This window comes from Stenella coeruleoalba (assembly GCF_951394435.1).
Source record: "Stenella coeruleoalba genome assembly, chromosome: 7".
NCBI lineage: Eukaryota > Metazoa > Chordata > Mammalia > Artiodactyla > Delphinidae > Stenella > Stenella coeruleoalba.
Window position 1 is genome coordinate 54,917,372 of NC_137153.1, and position 25,471 is coordinate 54,942,842.

At 36.1% G+C, this 25,471-nt stretch overlaps 1 protein-coding gene across 2 annotated transcripts in view; it reads right to left on the reverse strand.

Moving 5' to 3' along the window:
- The window catches only part of DENND4C (DENN domain containing 4C), a 128,530-nt gene that overhangs the window by 44,919 nt on the left and 58,140 nt on the right, over positions 1–25,471 (reverse strand). For both annotated transcript variants that reach the window (XM_079926087.1, XM_079926086.1), the window contains exons 11-17: positions 16,693–16,793; positions 15,458–15,676; positions 8,942–9,087; positions 7,036–7,071; positions 6,819–6,949; positions 4,781–4,913; positions 2,422–2,628 (exon numbers count right to left, since the gene is read on the reverse strand). In XM_079926087.1, the coding sequence (XP_079782213.1) occupies positions 2,422–2,628; positions 4,781–4,913; positions 6,819–6,949; positions 7,036–7,071; positions 8,942–9,087; positions 15,458–15,676; positions 16,693–16,793 (973 nt within the window). The remainder of the gene's footprint in view (positions 1–2,421; positions 2,629–4,780; positions 4,914–6,818; positions 6,950–7,035; positions 7,072–8,941; positions 9,088–15,457; positions 15,677–16,692; positions 16,794–25,471) is intronic.

The window sequence follows — 25,471 nt, forward strand, 5'->3', positions numbered from 1 at the left end:
AAAAATCAAAACCACTTCCTTGCTAGGTGGCCTTATGTGTGTGTCATTTCATCTAAGTTTCAAATTTCTTTCTTTGTAAAATATAGAGTTGCTGGGAATACCAAAGGAAATAATGTACATAAAAATACTGTGAAAATTTTAATGTGCTATTCTATGTGTAATCAATAAACAAATAAAATGCATCAAATATGCCAAGCAAATATGCATCCTTAAGTTTTAAAATGAAGAAACATTTCTTTCTTCCAGTTGTAGAGATGTAATTACTTCAGGTGACTACAAATCTGTCGATATAACTTGTTAGAAGTAGGAATACAACAAATTAACCTCCAAATTTTTAAGCCTCCTATCAGAGTGTTTATTGGGAAAAAAGTCTAAAAGACTTTTTTAGCTTACTAGTCATAATTGCTCATGTTAGAAAACAGGAGAATGTAATTACTTGTAACAAAGACTACCTTAGAACCTTAATATCTATAGAGGAGACTATTTTTCAGGCAATTTGTCTTATGAACTTATCAAGGAAACTTAAGCAAGTATTGTGCTTTGAGTTTAGAGTGCAGTAACAAAATTAATACTAGCTCTCTCATAGAGCATACTTTAAAGCACATTAAAAATATTCTGTGCTTGCACAAAGTTAAAGCACATCTTAAAATATATCTTAGATATATTATCTTAGATATATTATCTTAGATATATCTCTATCAGAATAAGTTTTTTAAAACATTAAAATGTATGAGGTACAAAACACTAATTCTGATCAAGCACTTTTAATTTCCAAATAGTTTTTTTTGCAGTACGCGGGCCTCTCACTGCTGCGGTCTCTCCCGTTGCGGAGCACAGGCTCCAGACGCACAGGCCCAGTGGCCATGGCCCACGGGCCCAAGCTGCTCCGCGGCATGTGGGATCCCCCCAGACCGGGGCACGAACCCGCGTCCCCCGCATCGGCAGGCGGACTCCCAACCACTGCGCCACCAGGGAAGCCCTCCAAATAGTTTTATTAACATCAGATGAGAGAAAATGTAATCAAATGTGAGAATGGATATTTTACTTGTTTCATAACTTTATCTTTTCATTTGAAAAGTTTTTTTAAAACATACAGATAATACTTAGAGAAAAATGAGTTTTAGTGTGCTCACAAGCATTATCAAATCTTAATAACGTACATGCTTTATCAGTTTCAGATCTTTTTTATTTTATAAGAGGAGAAAATTACAGTTATTGCTGAAGCCTATAATGTGCCCCTCCTCAATCGCATTTCTCTTCTAACCTGGTGCTCTCTCCTTCTCCCCAAACACCCATTACTCTGAATTTTTATTCCAACTTCATTTTAAATTCTAATCCGGTTCTAAATAATCATTTTAGTTATTTTAACACCAAAAGTAACTTTTAAAGGGAAAAACAGCAACGAGAAGAGCTAAATAAGTAACTCAGTTTCTTTAACCGTTAGTTGGATAATACCACTACCTATCTCTGCGGATGGTTCTGAGGCTTAAGAGATGTAGCACACTGTACACTGAGCGCTTACCATCAGCCAGGTACTCGTCTAGGCACACTATGTACATTAACTGATTTAACTGTCAAATTAACCATTTGAGGATAGGAACTAAATATTATATACCTCAGTGGGGCAATTTTATCCCCCTGGTGACATGTGGCAATGTCTGCAGACATTGTTGATTGCACGGAGCTACTGGCACCTAGTGCACAGAGGCCAGGGATGCTGCTAAACATCCTACCACGTACAGGACAGGACCCCACAATAAAAAATGATGTGGGCCAAAATGTCAACAGTGCCAAGGTTGAGAAACTCAGACCTCCATTTTCAGACACATAATCTGAAACACAGATAGGTTATGTAACTCACCTAGCACACAGGTCCTAAGTGGAGAGCCACTTACTAAAGGCCTATTTGCTTCCTAATAAAGTTATCTTGAGAATAAAATTAAGTCAATATTTTTTTCTATTTATCAAGGGCAAACAGTCTGGTCTAAGGAAGTCAGTCTCTGCTGCATTTTTTTTTTTTTTTTTTTGCGGTACACGGGCCTCTCATTGTTGTGGCCTCTCCCATTGCGGAGCACAGGCTCTGGACGTGCAGACCCAGTGGCCATAGCTCACGGGCCCAGCTGCTCCGCGGCACGTGGGATCTTCCCAGACCGGGGCACGAACCCGTGTCTTCTGCATCGGCAGGCGGACTCTCAACCACTGCACCACCAGGGAAGCCCTCTGCTGCATTTTAAAGGAATAATTTTAAAATAAATGTATTTTAAAATAATAAGTATTAGCTCTATGAAACAGGATAACAATTTTACCTTTCCTACTTAATGAAAATATTCGAGGATACTGGAAAGCAACTGAGACCTAAATTTTCTTAAAAATACAAATAAAATTTATCTTAGTAACAATAACTCAATTTGTTATACTTGCCTCATCTAGAGGATCCACATCTGTTTTCCTCATCTTAATAAGTACATCATATGCCTGCTGAAGTGCTCTGACCTTAGGATGAGAAACTCTAACATAGGCTGGGAGACAAATAAACCATAAACTGTAACAGTGACTGAAGAGACACTTGGCCCATTGTGGTGGATTTGTATAACATCTCTTCGCCAACTTTTGAGCTGTTTTTATCTCCTAGAAAGAGAATAAATAAAACATCATGACATTCACTAAAATTCATTAGTATGACAGGAAAAGTGAGAAGTAAAAGGAAGAGAGGAATTTAATGTAAAATTTGACTCTAAAATCAAGCATTTCATAGTTTTGCTTTTGTGAATGGCTTCCTACTTAGTGCCCCATGGTTCTTTCTATAGAAGCACTTTATACTGTATTTTAACTATTTGGCAAGCAGGTGTCTCCTAATAGACTAGAAACTCCTTAAAAGCAGAGATCATTCATATTATTATAATACAATGGGTAACTAAGTGCCCCTCACACAGAAGGCACTCATATGTTTGATGAATGAAAGGGATTTCATTTATAGCTTAGAGTTCTATAGAATCATTCTTGAAAAGTCAGAGTCTTCTCACTCTTCCCCCTGATAAAAAGTTTAAGATGCCCTAGGCTATTCCCCACCAAGATTTCCACTCTACCTTCTGTGTTAATTCCTTCACTGACTGATTCGTTAAAAAGACCTATTCCTTTGCAGGCAACATAGTCTGAGAAAGATCACAGACCTTCCTACCTAAGAGTTTTATGGCATGTTTTCTAGTTCTGATTTTCATTCTGATTTAGGTGGAAGAGAGAAAAAGGTATCAAAGTCACCTGCTGAGCGTTATCAAACTCTACATATTCCCAGAAACTATAGAGCCCTCCACACATGTCAGACTGCCACTGTCTGCTTTGCACTAAAGATCCCTCTGCTGATGTGTCCTAAATAAACATATTGTTATGAGCTCTATTTCCAAGAGACTTGCCTGGAAAAAAAATTCTGGTGAAAATGAGATTTAAAGATGTAGTAGCAAAATTGTCATATTAAAAAAACTTGCCTTTATTAAGCTGATAATGGTTAAAAAAAAAAATTCCCCTCAGACAACACTGAGAGAATTGTGTACTATATGGGATTGAGGATCACCTCAGGTTACCCCTAGGATTTGAGGGACTGTACATGAATTGGTAAAACCTGAACTAAGAATTTCATTCTGAAATTTCCCATGTTTTGTAGACCCCCAAAGTATCAGTATATGTATAAAGGATGTTCAATTTTAACTCACACCTAACCATAGTTTAACTCTTTATACCTACATCAGATATAGTATTAAAACAAGATGTCTAGGCTGTCCTAAGTTAACTCCCCTTAGAATGTAATATTCAGTAGAAAATATATTTACATTAACCATGAGGAAAAATCAAAATCACAATGAGATACCACTTCATATACGTTAGGATGGCTATAATCAAAAAGACAGAAGATAACAAGAATTAACAAGGATGTGGTAAAATTCCGACTGCTGGTGGGAATTTTAAATGGTGTACCCACTTTGGAAAACAGTCTGATAAGTTCTCAGAAGGTTAAACACAGAGTTACTATATGACACAGCAATTCTACTTTAGGCATATAACCCAAAGAAATGAAAACATATAACCACACAAACACTTGTACACAAATGTCTACAGCAGTACTATGCATAACAGCCGAAAAGTAGGAACCACCCACATGTACATAAATGGATAAATAAAATATTCTACCAATGGAATATCATTCAGCAATAAAAATACATGAAATACTGATACATTCTACAACACAGATGAACCTTAAAAACATTAGGCTAAGTGAAAGAAGCCAGTCACAAAATGCCACATATGTACAATTCCATTTTTATGAAATGCGCAGAACAGGCAAAACTATAGACACAGAAAATAGATTAGTGATTGCCTGGGGCTGTGGAAGATGGAGGAACTGGGGGGTTAACAGCTAAAGGGTACAGGCTTTCTTTTTAGGGTGATGAAAATGTTCACAATTGATTGTGATGGTGGCTGCACAACCCTGTGAAGATACTAAAAGCCAGTGAGTATACTTAAACAAGTGAATTGTATGGTATATGAATTATGTTTCAATAAAGTTTTTTTTAAGTGTATTTAGTTCCCAAGGTTCTCTTAGAACATAAACATAAGCATTCAAAAACTTCAGCCTCAATATTATAAGTAGGGTTGCAAGAAATCGATTTTAATTCATTAACAACCATAGTGGGTCTTCAAATGATTGCTGTGGGTGACAAGTCTAAACTATGAGCTGCATATCACATATACATAGTTTACATTTTAAATTAGATAAAGGATATCTGACCTGTTTAGTTCTCTTAGCCATGAGAGCTGGACTGTTTGTAATGCTACTCCCAGTAGGGTGTCTACTAAAACAAAGTTTCAACTCCTGTGGTCTGTCAAAAAGCTTAAGGTCCAGTCTTGGAAAGTATTTGTAACTAAAATAAAAAGCAAAAATAGAACTGCTGATTTAAAGTACATTAACTCTTAATATTATGCCAGAATTTAGGTGAATATTACTAAACCTCAAAAGTACCCAATATTATTTTCCAAAATCCTTGTATAGAAATTTTTTTTTCAAAAATATAAGATGATGCAATTATAAGATACATAGACTATCTACATGGAAACTTTGGCTCCTCTGCATCCTATTATTTTCAATCAATCCCTAGAACACAGAAAACCCTGACATCTTGACAGAAGAATTAGTAACCCTTTCAACAGGACCCATGTGTTCAATGATAATTTATATTAAAAGATAACTTTTAGTATACTTTGTAATTTTGTTTTTCTTTATAAAAGTACCTTGCATTCACATTTACAAGGAAAAAATCCCGAATATTTTTATATTAGAGATGTGCCATAATTTAACCAATTCTTTACTGTTGGACATTTTTAGGTTATTTCTCAATTTTTGCAATTAAGTATCTTTGTACATTTATCTTTGTGAATACTTTTACTTAATTTCTTAGAATAATGCCCAATAACAGAGTTTTCTATGGTAAATATTTATCAAGAAAATAAAAATTATTATAATCACCATCAAATTACTTCCAGAGAGGTTATACTTACATACACTCTAACTAGAAGGATAGCCTATTCTCAAGCTGATAGATTAAAAATGCTTCTACTACTCATTTGGTTTGCATTTCTTTAAATACTAGAAAAACTTAACATACTTTCATATTATCAACTATTGGGATTTCTTCTCAGAAATTGCCTAGTTATTTCCTTTGGCCAATCTTCTTCTGAAATATACTGCCTTTCCTATTTGATTTACTTATTTGTCAATATCTGCATTCCAATGCATAATGATCAAAGCCAAATTAAAAAAGAGTTCTATAATTAACATGCAATCAAAATAGTACTTAATTAAACCACTCAATCTCAGGTATACATTTTTCATTCTTATGGAGTCCTGGTGAGATTATATATTAATTCTATATTTTTGGAAAACACTTATTTTATATTCCCTTTGCCCCAGAAATTCTTTTATGAATACAGCCAAAGAAAATAACTGTGCATACACACAAAGGTAGAGATAGCAAAGAACTATAAATAAATCCACAGGAGACTAGTTTAACAAATCACAATAAATGCATGCAATGTGGTTATTTAAAATGAATGGCACAAAAATATATATTGGCATGGAAAAATGTTCAGACCATTAAAGGCAAACACATGTCACAAAGAATATGCGCAAGATGAACTAATATTTGTTTTAAGTATAGTAAATGCAAATTTATGTACAAAAAGACAGAAAAGATATACATATAATTGTTAACAGACATTAAGTATTGGTGCTAAAACGATGTGCTAGTTTTTTTGTTTGATTTTCTAAACCTATTAAATGGTATTCAAATGATCATAATAATAAACAATCAAACATTTTAATTTCTTAAAAGACTCCCATCCAAATCCTATAAGTTTATTTTAATAAAGAATGATTCCTGGCCCTCTACTTTTAAGTTTTCTCTGATATATTACTAATGCATAAGAATTTCACAGTCCTTATATTGACAACAAAATCCCCCAAAGGGAGGGGGAACCTCACAAAAGTAAATTTTTTCTTCTTCAGAAATGAAATTTTTAAAGATTAAAATATGGTAAATGTTTAGGTTAACAGTGATAAACATCTGGTTTCCCTTCCAACGGGGCTGTCCAATTCTTAAATTACAATACCTGGTGATATCTCCATAAAATGTTCATCTCCATTAGTTCACCAAATACATTTTGAAAATGACCTTCACAAATGATTATTATACAACATATCTACTAATAATCACAAAAGATCAAATTATTAAAGCTGTGCCCAAACAACTGTTTAAAAAAATTCCTGTTACCTGTACTTTGGTGACAGATCCTTTCCATCATCAGGCGGTGGCTCGGGTGGCATTATGAACACAGTATGCTCACTTTTCTGTGAGTCATCTAGCTCTATCAATTTGGTGTCTTCTGCTGAATCAAAATCAACCTAAAAATAATTATTTTCTCCAATTAATTTGCATATAAGCAAGACGTGATTCTGAAACGTTAAAACTTTAATTTAAGAAAAAATACCTTATCTGTTTTCTCTGTGCCTTTATCAGGAAACAACTAGAAAAAAAGAAAAAAATTCTTAGTGAAAATGTCTCCTCTGAATTTAATAGAGATTATCTTAAATTATTATTTAAAAAACTATCCTTTTACTAGGCTACTAGGCTCCATAGTACTAGGCTAAAATATAAAAATATAATATTTCTCTTACGGCTATTAAGAGAGAAGCAATTTATTTTGACTGGTTTCTTCATAAATCCCTCTTTAGAAGCAGAAGATGGGGAGGGGGTGGGATGAATCGGGAGATTGGGATTGACATATATATATACTAATATGTGTAAAACAGATAACTAATAAGAACTAATAAGAAAATTAATTAATTAATTATTTTAAAAAAGAAGCAGCAAAAGATGGGCAATCACAAGGAGAACCTGGCTTCTCAAATCAAAAATTTCATTATTACTAAACCCCTGCATTACTGATTGATATTATCTAAGCTTCTCTCTAACTGAATGATAATGGACTATCAATATTTAAGTAAACAAAAACGTTGAAAAGTTTTAATCATATTCCTGGAGTTTTAGATCACATGGATATAATGGGAGAAAATTATTCAAGTCTTCTAAGATACAGGAATCATTAGGAGCCTATAAAAATTACATCATAATATTCTACCTTTTTTGGATAAAATCTCCAACTTTATATAATATAGAGTTTGCACAATCAGCCCCAAGACCCACTTAGCAAAAATAAGAGCTCTATTAAAAAAATGAGAAAAAATATGTGAGTTATAACTGTCAAAAATCAACTTAAACTTCCTTACGATGGGTGAGTAAAGCTTTAAAATTTAACATATTTCCGGGGCTTCCCTGGTGGCGCAGTGGTTGAGAGTCTGCCTGATGATGCAGGGGACACGGGTTCGTGCCACGGTCTGGGAAGATCCCACATGCCGCAGAGCGGCTAGGCCCGTGAGCCATGGCCGCTGGGCCTGCGCGTCCGGAGCCTGTGCTCCGCAGTAGGAGAGGCAGCAGCAGTGAGAGGCCCGCGTACCGCACAAAAAAAATAAAAATAAAAAGTGGGCTTCCCTGGTGGCGCAGTGGTTGAGAGTCCGCCTGCCAATGCAGGGGACGCGGGTTCGTGCCCCCATCTGGGAGGATCCCACATGCTGTGGAGCGGCTGGGCCCGTGAGCCATGGCCGCGGAGCCTGCGCGTCCGGAGCCTGTGCTCCGCAACGGGAGAGGCCACAACAATGAGAAGCCCGCGAACCGAAAAAAAAAAAAAAAAAAATTTAACATATTTCCAAATAGCTTCCATTAGGACAAAAGAAATATATTAGCAAAAGTATTTGGAAAAACGTTAAAACAAAAGAACACAGGACTTAACACAGGACTTCCATTACCCATAGAGCTAAACTTTCTTTTTGTTTTGTTCATTTTTTGTTTTTGATTTTTTTTTTGGCTGCACTGCACGGCTTGTGGAATCTTAGTTCCCTGAACAGGGATCGAACCCAGGCCTTCAGCAGTGAAAGCATGGAGTCTTAACCACTGGACTGCCAGGGAATTCCTAAAACTAAACTTTTTTAATGAACTACTAAATCTTATCTTATTCACGTAAAAAAAAAAAAATTTAGGAGCTTCAATGAAATGTTCTTAGTACTTAATTACAAAACCAAAGTGAGATTCAAAGAGAAAAATTAACTATGTATGGCAGTACTAGATGCCACAAAGGAAAATAATTCTTACATTAAGCCCAGAATCGGACACTCGCATGTGTATACACACACACACACACACACACACACACACACACACACACACCACCTATAATGCCTTCCTCAGGTCATTTGGGCTAATAATAACAATGATGATTATAAAGGTAAACAAACTGTTAAATTTTTTCCTTAATACTGACATATACGACAAACTTTTACCTTTTCTATGCAGTCATCAAAAAAAGCCAATCCAGTATCTTTATCACTTACAAAACTACATTCTTCAATGAAACGAATAAAAATCTGTGTTTTGGTTAAAAGGGTGTAGAATTTTGTATAGGCACGATCTCGACTTTTTAAAAATCCTGAAGAAAATAAAATTAGAATTAAATTCAGATTTTAAAGTGGAACTAGATGTTATATTATTTTAAACTTGTATATATCCATATTATTTTCTCTTTATATATATATATACAAAGGGAAAGAGAAAAAAATATATATATTACAGGAAATAGATATCTTCTATAATATATATATTAAGGGACCATAGTCCCTTCTGCCTGATTCAACCACAAAAATCCTTAACTTATACCATTAACCTTTTCACTGAAATCTGCATCTCCTATAAGGAGCCTCTAGCCCTATAGCTCTCAAGTAGAAACTTCTGATACTCTGCATACTCACAAGCAGGAAGGGTCAAGTCCTTCCTCTGCAATGCCACCACACAATTATTTCTGTATCATCTTGTAAAAATCTCTGCTCATCTGGCTATTATTCCACCCATTTCCCTACTAACTGTAGGCACCTAGTGACTTCAGGGACACCCTCTCCCCTTCATTCACTGAAGATCAGGGCACCTAATTCAAAGTCTTCTCCTCTCCAACTCCTACCATCATCATTCTTCAACACCCATAAAGACCAACCATCCAACATTTTAATGAGTTTTTAATTCCTTAACTTTCAATGACCTGTGGTCTATTCCACCTCAATCACCAACTTCTACACATAGTTACACACTCCCTGGACTTTTCTTGGTAGCACTGTAAACAGCTCTGCCTCCCAAATCTCTAATTTACATATTACTCCCTGACCATTACCCCTGTCTAGCTGGTATGCTTAAGTTCTTCCTACCAAGCCTTTTGTGTGGGGGATGGGGTAAGGAAGATCGTTCTATGTACACCCTCCTATCTTCACGTCTCTCTCTCTCAAATATTGATTCTCTGTCTGTGTACATCATTTCAATTACTTTCTTGTCAACACTCTCAATTTTTACGCCTTTTTGTCAAACTCATCTAGTATGACCTAGCCCTGGAGCAATGTATTGCCTGCTTTCTCTGAATCTGCGCCAGTGTGGCTGAGCACAAGCTGCGGTTGGGAGGAGGCGCCGTTACATAACCAGGTGGATCAGAACCGCTTATACCTTCATCCCTGACCAGCAACCCCACTACATTTCTGGAGTCTGAATTCCCTTTACCCGTGTTTTCACAGTTATTTCCAATGTTTAAATACTCTCCCTCCATGTTCTCTCCCTCATCCCTGAATAATAATACTTTATATTGCAGAGAAAATGAAAATCATTAAATGAGAACTACCTTCATTATTTCACTATAAAATCTATGACTCTTTCTGCAGCTATCATTTATTCCTTACTTTGTTTTACAATGAGTGTGACCCTCCTCCTATCTAAGGCCAAGCCCACCTTGGGATTCCAGGCCTTGCAGTGTTCTCTGAACAATACTCCCTCTCTATGAGCTAGTAACCAGTATACTCAAGTCTCTCTCATTTTAAAAAACCTTTCCTTAGACAATTTTCCAAAGAGGACATTCAGAGGGCCAACAGGCACATGAAAAGATGCGCAACATCATTAATCATCAGAGAAATACAAATCAAAACCACAATGAGACATAACCTCACACCTGTCAAAATGGCTATCATCAAAAAGAACACAAATAACAAACGTTGGTGAGGGTGTGGAGAAAAGGGAACCCTCGTGCACTGTTGGTGGAAACGTAAATTGTTGCTGCCACTATGGAAAACAGTATGGAGGATTCTCAAAAAACTATGAGAAACCACATGATCCAGCAATTCCACTCCAGGGTATGTATATGGAAAAAACAAGAACACTAATTCAAAAAGATATATGCACCTCAATGTTCATAGCAGCACTATTTACAATAGCCAAGACCTAACTGGTTGACCGATGAATGGATAAAGAAGTTTTGCTATATATATATACACAATGGAATATTATTTATCCATAAAGAAGAATGAAATTCTGCCATTTGCAACAACATGGATGAGTATAATGCTTAGTGAAATAAGTCAGACACAGAAAAATACTCTATGTTATCACTTTTATATGAAATCTAGAAGGTGAACCAAATTAGTAAATATAATAAAAAAGAAACAGACTCACAGATATAGAAAACAAACTAGTGGTTACAAGTGGGGAGAGGGAAGGGGGGAAGGGTTAGGTAAGGGTAGGGGGTTAAGAGGTACAAACTATTATGCATAAAATAAGTAAGCTATGAGGACATACAACACAGGGAACATCGCCAATATTTTATAATAGCCAATATTTTATAATAACTATAAATGTATAGTATATACATTTATATATAGTATATATAGTATAACTATATATAGTATATAGTATATATATAAGTATATATAGTATAACCTTTAAAAATTGTGAATCACTATGTTGTACACCTGTAACATACAAATATTGTACATCAATTATACTTTAACAAATAAATAAAATAAAAAATCTTTTCCTTAACAAATAATTAGATCCTTTCCTTTTCTGCTGTTTCCCTTCTCAATAAAGGGCACAAGCATCCACTCTGTGGTTAAAGACAAGAATCTCAAAGTTGTTCTTGACATCTCCCTCTATCTTACATCCCATATTCAACTGCCAAGTTCTATTCAGTCTGCCTCCTAAAAATCATTCTTCTATTCATACGACCAACTAATCCAGGTCACTTCCACTGATCACTTGGACCAATGCACTAACCAACTAATAAGCAGATCCATACTTTGGATGCCCCCAATTCAATCTGCAGAGAAGCCAAAGAGATTTTTTTTTAACATTAAACATGATCTTTTAAAAATGCAAACCTGATCCTATTACCTACTTAAATATCCCTCCCTGACTTGCAATTACTCTTGGAATAAAGACGGAAACCCTTCATTAGTCCTAAAAGATCCAACATGATCTGGCTCACGCCCACCATTTCAAGCATTGTTTTTGAGCCACTTTCCCCTCCAGCTTTTCTTTCTATGATGCTTCAGGACATTCCACATGCTGTGGTCCTTACTACATCCCCTTAAGGTATTAGTTAGTTGAGAAAGACTTCAATAAAATAGAAATAAATTATTCTTGACAAGTGGTAAGAAAAAGTCTTTTTTTCTTCTTCTAATGGATCTAGGCAATGATCAGCAAAGGCTGCTAATACAATTAAATGAAAGGCTGGTGGGGAAACTATCAATATAATGAATGGATGAGCCTGATAAAACTTGAACCCATGGATCAATCTTGAGAGCACTAAAAATGGGACACAGCCAGACTTGCAGTAAGTAGTGAGCATCATGTGTTTTAGCACCACTTGCCAAGAAAACTGAACCTGAATATAATCAAGCTCTAGATCAGTACTGCTTAATTCAGTAACCACTACACACATGTGGCAATTCAGCAATTAAAATGTGGTTGGTCTTTAATGAACCACATACCCAAAGCCACATCACTATTAAGTTGTGGAGCTGGAATTTGAACAGACAGTCTGACTTCTGAGTCCATGCCATTATTAGTGATTTATACCCAGAGGCGAAGGTTCAGGGAAAAAAAAAAAAAAAAAAGTGGCTGGTCCAAACTGAGATGTGCTATAAGTATAAAACACACACCAATTTCAAAGCCTTAGTATGGAAAAAGAATGTAAAATATTTCATTAAAATTTTTACAATTTGATTACATGTCAAAGTGATACATTTTGGATGTATTAAGTTAGAGAAAACATATTATTAAAATTAACTTCCCCTACTGCTTTTTAAAAAACTGTGTCTACTAGAAAATCTTAAATTATATATGTGGCTCCCATTATATTTCTTTTGAACAATGTGGCTCTTATTCCAACCAGAAGTTTACAGGAAATATAGATGAAAAAAATGTTAACACCATGGGGATACAATCAGATAAAAACACATATAACTTCAGGAAATTCTAAACACAGTTTATGGGTGAAATGATGTCCTACTTGGAATTTAGAAAGAAAGGGAGGGGTGGAGGAGGGGAGGAGAAAAGGACGAAGGAAGAGTAAAATGAACATAGGAGAAACTAAAACAACAGAATGTAGATTGCTACTACTGCTGAAGTTGGAAGGTAGCTACGTTATTCTCCCTACTTTTATTCATGTTTGTTAAAGTATCCCTAAAAAAAAGTTAACCCAAAACCCACAGCTAAATCCTATTCTTTTTTCAGGCCCAAGCTTAACTGTTACTTCTTCAGGGAAACTTTCCCCTGACCTAGCTCTCTTACTGTAACCAATACTTTCCTTTATAACACACTCAGTAAAATGTATTATTTTATTGTCAAATGTATATATCCCTTGTTAGACCAAATGCTACCCTGTTAACAAAAACCTTAGGCCTCAGACACTAGTTAAATATCTTTCTAAATTCCATTAGTAATGCCTCTCTTCTACTTAGAATGACAGAGAATGAATTAGTGACCCACTACTGTCCATTAGAAAAACTCCATATTCTTAGTCTGGCATTTGAGACTACTCATAATCCGAGCTCTAATCTTATTTTCTGCTTTATCTTCCACAACACCTCTAAAGCTCCTCACTTGGTCAAATTGTACCATTAAAACTTTTTTCCCGAACATGCCATTATGGGCTGAACTGTGTCACCCCAAAATTCTTATGCTGAAGTCCTAACTCCCAGGATTTCAAAGTGTGACTGTATTTGCAGATATGGCCTTTAAAGAAGTAATTAAGTCAAACTTAAGTAAATAAACTAGGGTGGGCTCTAATCTAATATGAGTGGTGTCCTTAAGAGACAAGAACATTTAGATACAGATTCGCACAGAAGGAAGTCTATGTGAAGATACAGGGAGAAGACAGCCATCTACGAGTCAAGGAGAGAGGCCTCAGAGGAATCCAATCCTAGCTACACACTGATCTCAGATCTCTAGCCTCCAGAATCCTGAAAAAAAAAACAAAAACAATTTTCCGTTGTTTAAGCCAGGGGTCCCCAATCCCCGGGACACGGACCAGTATCGGTCCACAGCCTGTTAGGAATGGGGCCACATGGCAGGAGGTGAGCGGCAAGCGAGTGACCGAAGCTTCATCTGCCGCTCCCCATCACTCCCCATCGCTGGCATTGCCACCTGAACCATCCCCCCCACCCTACCTCGTCCATGGAAAAACTGTCTTCCACGAAACTGGTCTCTGGTGCCAAAAAGGTGGGGGAGCGCTGGTTTAAGCCGGCCAATCAATGGCATTTTGTTATGGCAGCCCTGGCAAACTAATACACATGCCTTGTGCTTTTGTTCTTGAGCTTCCTTCCACTTCATTATTACCACTAGCAATAATACTGTTATCATGAGTATTGTAAAGTACTTTTTCTAGTTGCTTCACATACATTTTCTCATCTAATCTTCACAATTGTGCATGAATTAGGTATCATCCTCATTTTATTAATGACAAAACAGAACCCCAGGAAGGCTTCATAAATAGCAAAGTGGAAATTCTAATTCAGATCTGACTTTTAATGTCTAGTGTTTTTTAGAAAGTCTTTCTTGCTCATCTCCATTTATAAATTCTACCCATTCTTTAAAGTCATGCTCTTCTTCCATGAAGTCTTCCAAAACACTCATTTGGAAGAATGTTCCCTTTTTCTGAATTTTTATGTCCTCTCACTGAATGATTATGTAAAATCTGTTTTCTTCAGTACTTGCTCTGTTTTTAAAAACACGTTAGATCATTCTCCACTGGGTATCCCATGGAGCTGGATTTTACACTTCTTTATATCCCTACATAATAACTAGTGGGGTTTGGTAAATGGCGACTAAATATTTGAGAGATAAGTTGTCCCAAAGCAGAAATGAGAAAAGACAAAAGGACTATTAGGAAAATACAGATTAAAAAATAATAATAATAACTGCAGGGTCAAATTATAGCTATGTAAAATAATTATCATATGAATACTGATGTATCGCTAAGGTTGCCACTACATATATGAGAGCTGCTGAATAACAACAAAAATCTTCATAATTCCCGAAAATAACAAACACTAAAACGAATGAGTATGGTGTTTTCCCCTGGAACAAGGCTGTATTTTTCAAAAATTTAAAAAAACTGGTGGCTTTATTCCAAAAACTCTTTATTAGAGAATACTGTAAAGCCCAGAGTGTATAAAGTCAAGAATCATGCAAAGTGGAGAAAACACCTAAAAACAAACCACCAGCTTTATTCTACTAAGATAACTGATTAGAGTACTATAAATGTCAGCAACATCTTTGACATTTCAGTTTCAGATTTCTCAGGAAAAAAATGGGGTATAAAAATTAAAATAAATTCTATTCATAGAGCTAGATTACAAATACACAGAAGACCATCATATTTTAATATGAATTTCTAAGAACTTATATAGTAGCACTATATTTGGTAGCACTACCAAACAGAAATTTTTTTCATTTCAATAAAAAGTATTTATATTTTCAATGCCACTCACCCTGTCGGTCAAACAATGAATCAGCAGCGGTGGCTTTATTTGAAGGAGCCTCTGTGATTGGTCTGAGATATGTTCTGTATCCTTTTAAAATGGATGCCATAAAGCGCAAAAATGCCTCCTGAATTTCCATCTCAAGTTGTGTCATCTTCTTTTGCCAGGAGAAATCTGCTTCAATTGGAGTCATCTCAATCGCTGAACCTTCCTGAGTTTTTCGGTGAACTGACAAATGAAGAAGAGAAAATGGCATTAATACATAATGTTATATATATAATAATTCGACAAGGGAATTGTCAAAATAAAGCCCATGACTTCCTGAAATTCCTCTTTATTAATGTAAAGGGATCACTGGCAGGGGCTAACAGGGAGGGCACAGATGGGGCACAGAAAACATGTTCAAAAAACCATAAACCATGGGACTTCCCTGGTGGCACAGTGGTTAAGAATCCATCTGCCAATGCAGGGGACACAGGTTCCAGCCCTGGTCTGGGAAGATGCCCCACACCGTGGAGCAACTAAGCCCGTGTTCCACAAATACTAAGCCTGTGCCCTATAGCCCGCATGCCACAACTACTGAAGCCCACGCGCCTAGAGCCCGTGCTCTGCAACAAGAAAAGCCACCGCGATGAGAAGCCCGCACACCACAATGAAGAGTAGCCCCTGCTCGCTGCAACTAGAGACAGCCCACGCACAGCAGTGAAGACCCAACACAGCCAAAAATAAATAAAAAGCAAAAGAAAACAAAACAGGGGCTTCCCTGGTGGTGCAGTGGTTGAGAGTACAGCTGCCAATGCAGGGGACACGGGTTCATGCCCTGGTCTGGGAGGATCCCGCAGGCCGCGGAGCGGCTGGGCCCATGAGCCATGGCCGCTGAGCCTGTGCGTCCGGAGCCTGTGCTCCGCAACGGGAGAGGCCACAACAGTGAGAGGCCCGCGTACCGCAAAAAAACAAAACAAAACAAAAAAACATGAACCACAACAGTAGTATCTTACTATTGGAGTTCTGTTTTGTAATGAGACTCCCTTTAAGCAGAGTAAAATTATGTCTAAATCTAAGAATTTTCTTATATACATTCTTTCATTAGAAATATCCCTTCCTGGGAATTCCCTGACTCTGCACTCTCACTGCAGAGGGCCTGGGTTCAATCCCTGGTTGGGGAACTAAGATCCCACAAGACATGCAGCATGGCAAAAAACAAACAAACAAACAAAAAATCCCTTCCTTTTTCCTCACATTACCCGAAGATAGCTGGGGATACAATTTCTTCAAGGTGCTAATCAGATTTTTGCATGGCTTTTTGGGAAGCTGCTTCCAGTTCATGTTCTTCTTTTCATCTGATCTATTAAATAACAACATGATTAATAAAGTCCGTTATCATCTGTTTTTACTTAAACAAAATTCTTATGTCAAACTAAAAAAGAAAATGCAAAGGGTATTTTTACTGAAGTTACAATTTGAGAATCTGAACAAGTGGTTTTCAAGAAGTTCTCTTTTCATTTTAACCAACCTCAGTCAAATTTGGTCATCTCATTCTAACCCTCCAACATAGATTTTCATTAACTGGAGTTATGAATACAACACAAGTCTTGTTTCAAAGTTACATTTTAGAATTACAATATTTTAAGTGTCAAACTTAACTGACTTGAGACTTCAAACTACCTATTAGAAGCAAATCTCGACAAATATCAGCGTCAGTAGCATACAGAGCATGTTCTCACCACAATTCAAACGAGTCACGATTTAAGAAAAAGAAATTACTTTGGAAGTTCAAAAGAACACTTTTAAATAATGCATGGGTCAAATAAAATATTTTTACAGAATTAGAAATGTTTAAAATGCTACAAAGATGAAAGCACTATGTACCAACCATGGGCTGGAGCTAATGTCAGGCCAATATCACTTATGAACATCAATGCTAGCATCTTAAATTCTTAGAGAATTTAATCCACTAGCACATTAAAAAAAAAAGAGAGAGAGAAAGATGTTTACTTTAGGAATGCAGGGTTGTTTACTACTAACTGATTTTATAATGTAATTTACCACACTAAGATTAAAGGAGAAAAACTTAATACTCATCTGAATAGTTGTACAAAAGCATTATAAAGTGCACCACCTATTTATGATTTAAAAAAAGAAATTGCTTTTAATCCAGAAGTGGAAGGAAGGTTCCTTAATTTATTATTAAGCAATCAAAACCCTAAAGTGGGGCTAGCAAACCTTTTCTATAAAGAATCAGATAGTAAGTATTTTTTGCTTTCAGGACCACAGGACCTCTGTTACAACTACTCAAATATGCCACTGTAGCATGAAAGCAGCCTCAGACCACATGTAATTGAATGAGCATGGCTATGATACAATAAAATTTTATTTACAAAAACAGGCCTTGGGCCAGCTGTCAATTCTTGCTTTAAAGCATAAAGATACTTAATGATGAACTGCTCAAACCATTACCTTTGAAATTAGGAACAAGACAAGATACCAATTATGAACATTTCTATTCAATATTACACTAGGATCCTAGCCAGAGAATTAAGACAAGAAATTCTTAAATATGTAAGTTGTAGAGGATATGATTGTTTATAGTCAGAAAATTGAAGAGAATCTACAAGCAAATGAAAATAAGAGAATTCAAGTAAGCTGCTGGACAGCAGACCACTACATAAAAAATCAATAGCATAGTTATACTCCAGGAACTAACAAATAAAACATGTAATTAAAATACCATTTACAGTAGCAATAAAAACCGTAAGGTACTTAGGAATAAGTAAGTTTAACAAAAGGTGTGCCCGATCTTTACAGAGAAAACTGAAACAGTTATTGAAAAACCTCTAAAAACACCTATGAAGTAAAATACAACATTCACGGGTACTGAGACTTTATGTCAAAATGATCTTATTTGCCCCCAAATTAATCTATGAATTCAATAGAATTCTAACAAAAAATCACAACAGAATTTTGCATGGAATTTAAAAAACTAATTAAAATTTATATGAAAAAGCAAAAGACCAAATATAGTCAAAACAATTTTAAAGAATAAGCAGTAAAGAGACTTGCCATTTCACATCATTTTTTTTAAACAATGTTATTGAGATATAACTCACATACCATACAATTTATTCATCTGAAGTGTGCAATTTGATGGTTTTCAGTATATTCAGAGTTGTTTTAACAACCACCACAATTAATTTTAGAGTATTTTCATCACCTCAAAAAGAAACCCCACACCCTCTTAGTCACTAACCCACAATTCCCCCATCCTCCCATCCCAAAGTAACCACTAATCTATTTTCTGTGTTTACAGATTTGCCTTGGGCATTTCAAATAAATGGGATCATATAAGGTCTTTTAGCATGAGGTTTTCAAGGTTCATCCATGTTGCAGACAACTTAATTTTCAAGTCATTAAGATAATCTGATGCTGGCAAGAGACTAAAACAAACCAAAGGAACAGAAAATAAGCCTGGATACATACCCACACAAATATAAAAACTGATATGTGATGGTATTGACTCTGAAGACAGGTGGGAAAGAGATGAACTGATCATCCAATAAACAGTGCTATGTGACAACTGTTTACTCATGTTAAAAAAAAATAAAACGGTATCTCTATGTCTCATCATACACTAATAATACCAAGTTTAGCTAAATTAAAGGTCTAAATGAGAAAGTCAAAACCTCACAACTTTAAGAATATCCAGGATAATATTTCATGACCTCAAGGCAGAGGATTTCATGTACAAGAACCAAAAATGGCAATCCATAAAGAGAAACTGAGAGCTGTGATCAATTAATATAAGTTTCTGTTCATCAAAAGACACAACAGAATGAAAATACAAATCACAGTGTGGCACAAGCTATTTGCAATGCATATAACAGACTAAGAATTACTTCCAGATTATATGAAGGCCTTATACAAATCAAAAGAAAAAGACAAACAACCCAACAGGAAAATGTACCAAAAAAGGAGGGAAAAACCAAAGGGCAAAAAGAAATTAAAACACATCATTTGCTACTAATTAGGGAAATGTGAATTAAAGCCACAGTGACATCCCATTACCATCAAGTTGGCAAAAATTTGAAAGTTTGATCATAACAAGTACTGACAATGATATGGAACAAAGAGAACTTTCGTTTGCTGATGAAGAGGGGAAAGAGTAATATGGCATTAGCTATGCCTAGCAACCAACATTAGCTCTTCTAGGTATATGTTTCAGAGGAATTTTAACCATGTACTCAAAGAAATATGCATAATAATGATCAGAGCAGTTTTGTTCATAATTGCAAAATCTAACTACAATCTAAATACCCATCAACACTGATAAACACTGAAGACAAAGTAGAGCTACGTGTATCAACATGGATGAACCGCATAGAGAATGATGAGTAAAAAAGCAATTCACAGAAAACTATACAAACAAATTTTTAAAGCATGAAAAACAAAATGTCATTTATACTAATACATATATAATATGTATTAGTGGGTGGAATCTGGGAGGAAGATTCATGCAAGTTATTTACATTATTCTCTATAATTCTTTGGTATCTAGAACATTTCATAATTCTGTAAGTACAATTAAGGAGAGTTCAAAATTATTTTACAAAACAGCGCTTTGAACAACAGAAATTATATAGAAGTTATTTAAACCTGGGCAAAATTAAGAATCTCTGTAATAGGGTTTCCCTGGTGGCGCAGTGGTTGAGAGTCTGCCTGCCGATGCAGGGGACACGGGTTCGTGCCCCGGTCCAGGAAGATCCCACATGCCACGGAGCGGCTGGGCCCGTGAGCCATGGCCGCTAAGCCTGCGCGTCCGGAGCCTGGGCTCCGCAACGGGAGAGGCCACAACAGTGAGAGACCCGCGTACAGAAAAAAAAAAAAAGAATCTCTATAATATTCTTTTATTCAGAACAGTAAATAAAATGAGGTAAATATTTGAGTTAAAACTTCAAAATCATTTCCAAAGGCACCACAATATATACAACCTTGAAATAACTGTTTTTCAGGGATAGTTACTGAAAAACAATGAAATGTGTATGACAAGAAATATTTAGTGCTTCCAAGCAGTTCATTATTTCCAGGCTATAAGTAAATCTAAATATACATAGTAGAGATCAATCAAGATGGTAGACTAAGAGGACATGGAGCTCACTTCCCCGCATGAACACATCAAAAAATACATCTACATGTGGAACAATTCTCATGAAAAACTAACTGAAAACTGGCAGATGGACTCCTGTACCACCAAGGCTGTAAGAAAGATACACATGGAAGGGAAGAAAAGTGATTGGGTTGGGACCTGTGCCCAGGGGAGGGGACTCAGAGGGAATGGGAGATTACACAGGTGGACACCCTCTCAGGGGAGTGAGTGATGAGAGCCATAGATAGGGCACCCCAGTCCTGGAGTCCTACGCAGGGTAGACAAGCCCCCTTGGCTGGCTGGAGGACCACTGGGACTAACAAGAGGCAAAAAGAAAAACAGAAAAAAAGAAAAACAAATTTAAAAAAATGGAAACAGTTTAAGAGATCTACAGAATAACATTAAACATACCAACATTCACATTATAGGGATACCAAAAGACAGAAAAGGGGATCAAAAATGTATTTGAGAAAATTATGGCTGAAAACTAACCAAACCTGAGGAAGGAAACAGATATCCAGGTAAAGGAAGCACAGAGGGTCAAAACAAGATGAACCCAAACAGGCCCACACCAAGACATATCACAATTAAAATGACAAAAGTTAAAAGTAAACAGTGAATTCTGAAGGCAGCAAGAGAAAAGCAAAGTGTCATATACAAGGGAACCCCCATAAGGCTATCAGCTGATTTCTCTGCAGAAATTTTATAGGCCAGAAGGGAGTGGCATGATATATTCAAAGTGCAGAACAGGAAAAGTCTGCAACCCAGGATACTCTACCCGGCAAGATTATCACTTAGACTACAGGGAGAGATAAAGACCTTCTCAGACAAGCAAAAACTAAAAGAGTTCATCAATACTAAATCTACCCTAAAAGAACTGTGAAAGGGTCTTCTCTAAATGGACAAAAAAGTAAGAATCTACAGGAAAGGGAAAATCCCACTAGGAAAAGCAAATGTATAGTAAGGACTGAAGATCAACCACTTAAGCCAATATGAAGATTAAAAGACAAAAAACTGTAAAAGCAACTATAACTACAATAAACAGTTAAGAGACAAACATGAAGATACAAAATATGACATCAAAAACACAAAATGTGGGGAGAGGGAGTAAAAAAAAAAGTAGATATTTTAGAATGTGTTTGAACTAAATTACTACCAGTTTAAAACAAAAAGTAGACATAGTTATAGGTCAACAATATATAAACCCGACAGTAAACACAAATCAAAAACCTACAATAGTTACACAGAAACTAAAAAGAAAGGAACAGAAGCATAGTACTAAAGAAAATCATCAAACCACAAGGGAAGAAACAAAAAGAAATAACAGAGAAAAACCTCAAAACAACTGGAAAACAAGTAATAAAATGACAATAATTACATACCTGTCAATAATTACTTTAAATGTCAATGAACTAAATGCTCCAATCAAAAGACATATGGTGGGACCTCCCTGGTGGTCCAGTGGTTAAGAATCCACCTCCCAGAAAATATTTGCAAACGAAGCAACTGACAAAGGATTAATCTCCAAAATATACAAGCAGCTCACGCAGCTCAATATCAAAAAAACAACCTAATCCAAAAATGGGCAGGAGACCTAAATAGACATTTCTTCAAAGAAGATATACAGATTGCCAACAAACACATGAAAGGATGCTCAACATCACTAATCATTAGAGAAATGCAAATCAAGACTACAATGAGGTATCACCTCACACCAGTCAGAATGGCCATCATCACAAAATCTACAAAAAATAAATGCTGCAGAGGGTGTGGAAAAAAAGGAACCCCCTTGCACTGTTGGTGGGAATGTAAACTGATAGAGCCACTATGGAGAACAGTATGGAGGTTCCTTAAAAAACTAAAAACAGAACTACCATATGATCCAGCAATCCCACTACTGGGCATATACCCTGAAAAAACCATGATTCAAAAAGAGACATGTACCACAATGTTCACTGTAGCACTATTTACAACAGGCAGGACATGGAAGCAACTTAGGTATCCACTGACAGATGAATGGATAAAGAAGATGTGGCACATACATACAATGGAATATTACTCAGCCATAAAAGGAAATGAAATTGAGTTATTTGCAGTGAGGTGGATGGACCTAGAGTCTGTCATACAGAGTGAAGTAAGTCAGAAAGAGAAAACCAAATACCATATGCTAACACATGTACATAGAATCTAAAAAAAAAAAAAAAGGTTGTGATGAACCTAGGGACACGACAGGAATAAAGATGCAGAACAGAGAATGGACTTGAGGACACAGTGCGGGGAGGGTAAGGTGGGACGAAGTGAGAGAGTGGCACTGACATATACACACTACCAAATGTAAAATAGATAGCTAGTGGGAAGCAGCTACATAGCACAGGGAGATCAGCTCGGTGCTTTGTCACCACCTAGAGGGGTGGGATAGGGAGGGTGAGAGGGAGACGCAAGAGGGAGAGGATATGAGGATATATGTATACATAGAGCTGATTCACTTTGTTATACAGCAGAAACTAACACAACATTGTAAAGCAATTATACTCCAATAAAGATGTTAAAAAAATAAAATAAAATCATGGTAAAATATACATAACATAAAATTTACTATTAAAAAAAAAAAGAATTCCATGCCAATGCAGGGGACGTGGGTTTGATCCCTGGTCAGGGAACTAAGATCCTGCATGCCATGGGGCAACTAAGCCCATGCACTGCAACTGTTGAGCATGTGGGCCAAAACTAGAGAGCCCGCATGCCGCAACTACAGAGCCCATGCGCTCTGAAGTTCACACACCCAAACTACAGAGCCTGCATGCCGCAACTACTGAGCCCATACGTCACAACTAGAGAGAAGCCCGCACACCTCAATGAGGAGCCTGTACGCTGCAGTGGAGGATCCCTCATGCCGCAACGAAGACCCCGCGTACTGCAACCAAGACCTAACGCAGCCAAAAATAAAATAAATAAATAAATATTTAAAAAAAAAGACATATGGTGGCTGATTGGACAAAAAACCAAGACGCTTCTTTCCACAAGAGACTCACTCCAAAGCTGAAGACACAAAAAGACTGATAGTGGGGGGATGGGAAAAGATACTTTATGCAAACAGAAATGACAAGAAAGTGGGGGTAGCAATGCTCATATCAGAAAATAAACTTTAAACAAAGGCTATAACAAAAGACAAAGAAAGGCATTATAAAATGATAAAGAGATCAATACAAGAAAATGATATTACACTCAACATACGTGCACCCAGGAGCACCTAAACATATAAAGCAAATACTAACAGACACAAAGGTAGAAATTGACACTAATACAGTAATAGTAGGGTACTTTAAAACCCCACTTCCATCAATGGACAGTCAATAATGCAAGAGCAGTCTAAAATGACACAACAGACCAGCTGGACTTAACAGATATCTACAGGACATTAACATTCAAAACTAGCATCATTAACATTCTTTTCAAGTGCACATGGAACGTGCTCCAGGATAGATCACATGCTAGGCCACAAAACAAGTCTTAACAAATTTAAGAGGATAGAAATTATTTTATCAACTATTTTTTCCGACCACAATGGTATGAAACTAGAAATTAACTACAGAAAGAAAACAAGAAAAGAACAAATGTGCAGAGACTAAAAACATGCTACTAAAAAAACCAACAGGTCAATAAAGGAATCAAAGAGGAAATCAGAAAATACCTCAAGACAAATGAAAACACTACACTCCAAAATCTATGGGATGCAGAAAAAGCAGTTCTAAGAGGGAAGTTTATAGCAATACAGACCTTCCCCAAGAAACAAAAAAAATCTCAAACAACATAACCTACCACCTAAAAGAATTAGAAAAAGAAGAACAAACAAAGGCCAAAGTCAGCAGAAGGAAGGAAATAATAAAGCTCAGGGAGAAAATAAATAAGGAAGAGATTTAAAAAAAATAGAAAAGATCAATGAAACCAAGAGCTGGTTTTTTGAAAAAAGAAAAAAAAAATGATAAGCCTTTAGTCAGGCTCACCAAGAAGAAAAAAGACAACCCAAATTTAAAAAAATAAGAAATGAAAAAAGGAAAAATAACAACCAACACCATGGAAGTATAAAAAAAAAAAAAGTAAAAGAATACTAAGAACACTTATATGCCAACAAATTGGGCAACCTAGAAGAAATGGATAAACTTCTAAATACAAAACTTGCCAAGAATGAATCAAGAAGAAACAGACACTTTGAACAAACCAATCACTAGCAGTAAAATTGAATTTGTAATAAAAAAAAACCTCCCAGCCAACAAAGTCCAGAACCAGACTGCTTCACAGGGGAATTCTACCAAACATATAACAAAGAGCTAATACCTACCCTTCTAAAACTATTCCAAATTATTAAAGAGGATGAAACACTCCCAAATTCATTCTACAAGGCCACCTTTACCCTGGTACTAAAACCAAAAACACTACAAAAAAAGACAATTACAGGCCAGTATCTTTGATGAATATAGATGCAAAAATCCTCATCAAAATATTAGCAAACCAAATCCAACAATATATAAAAAGGATCATACACATGATAAAGTTGGACTTATTCCAGGGACACAAGGATGGTTCAAAATATGTAAAATCAATGTGATACACCACATTAACAAAAGGAAAGACAAAAAACACATGATCATCTCAACAGACACTCAAAAAGCAATTGACAAAATTCAACATCCATTCATCATAAAAATTCTCATCAAAGTGGGTACAGAGAGAACATATCTCAACATAATAAAGACCATATGTGACAAATGCACAGCTAACATCATACTCAATGGTGAAAAGCTGAAAGCCTTCCCGTTAAATTAAGCATCCAAATTGGAAGGGAAGAAGTCAAACTGTTACTATTTAGAGATGACATGATACTT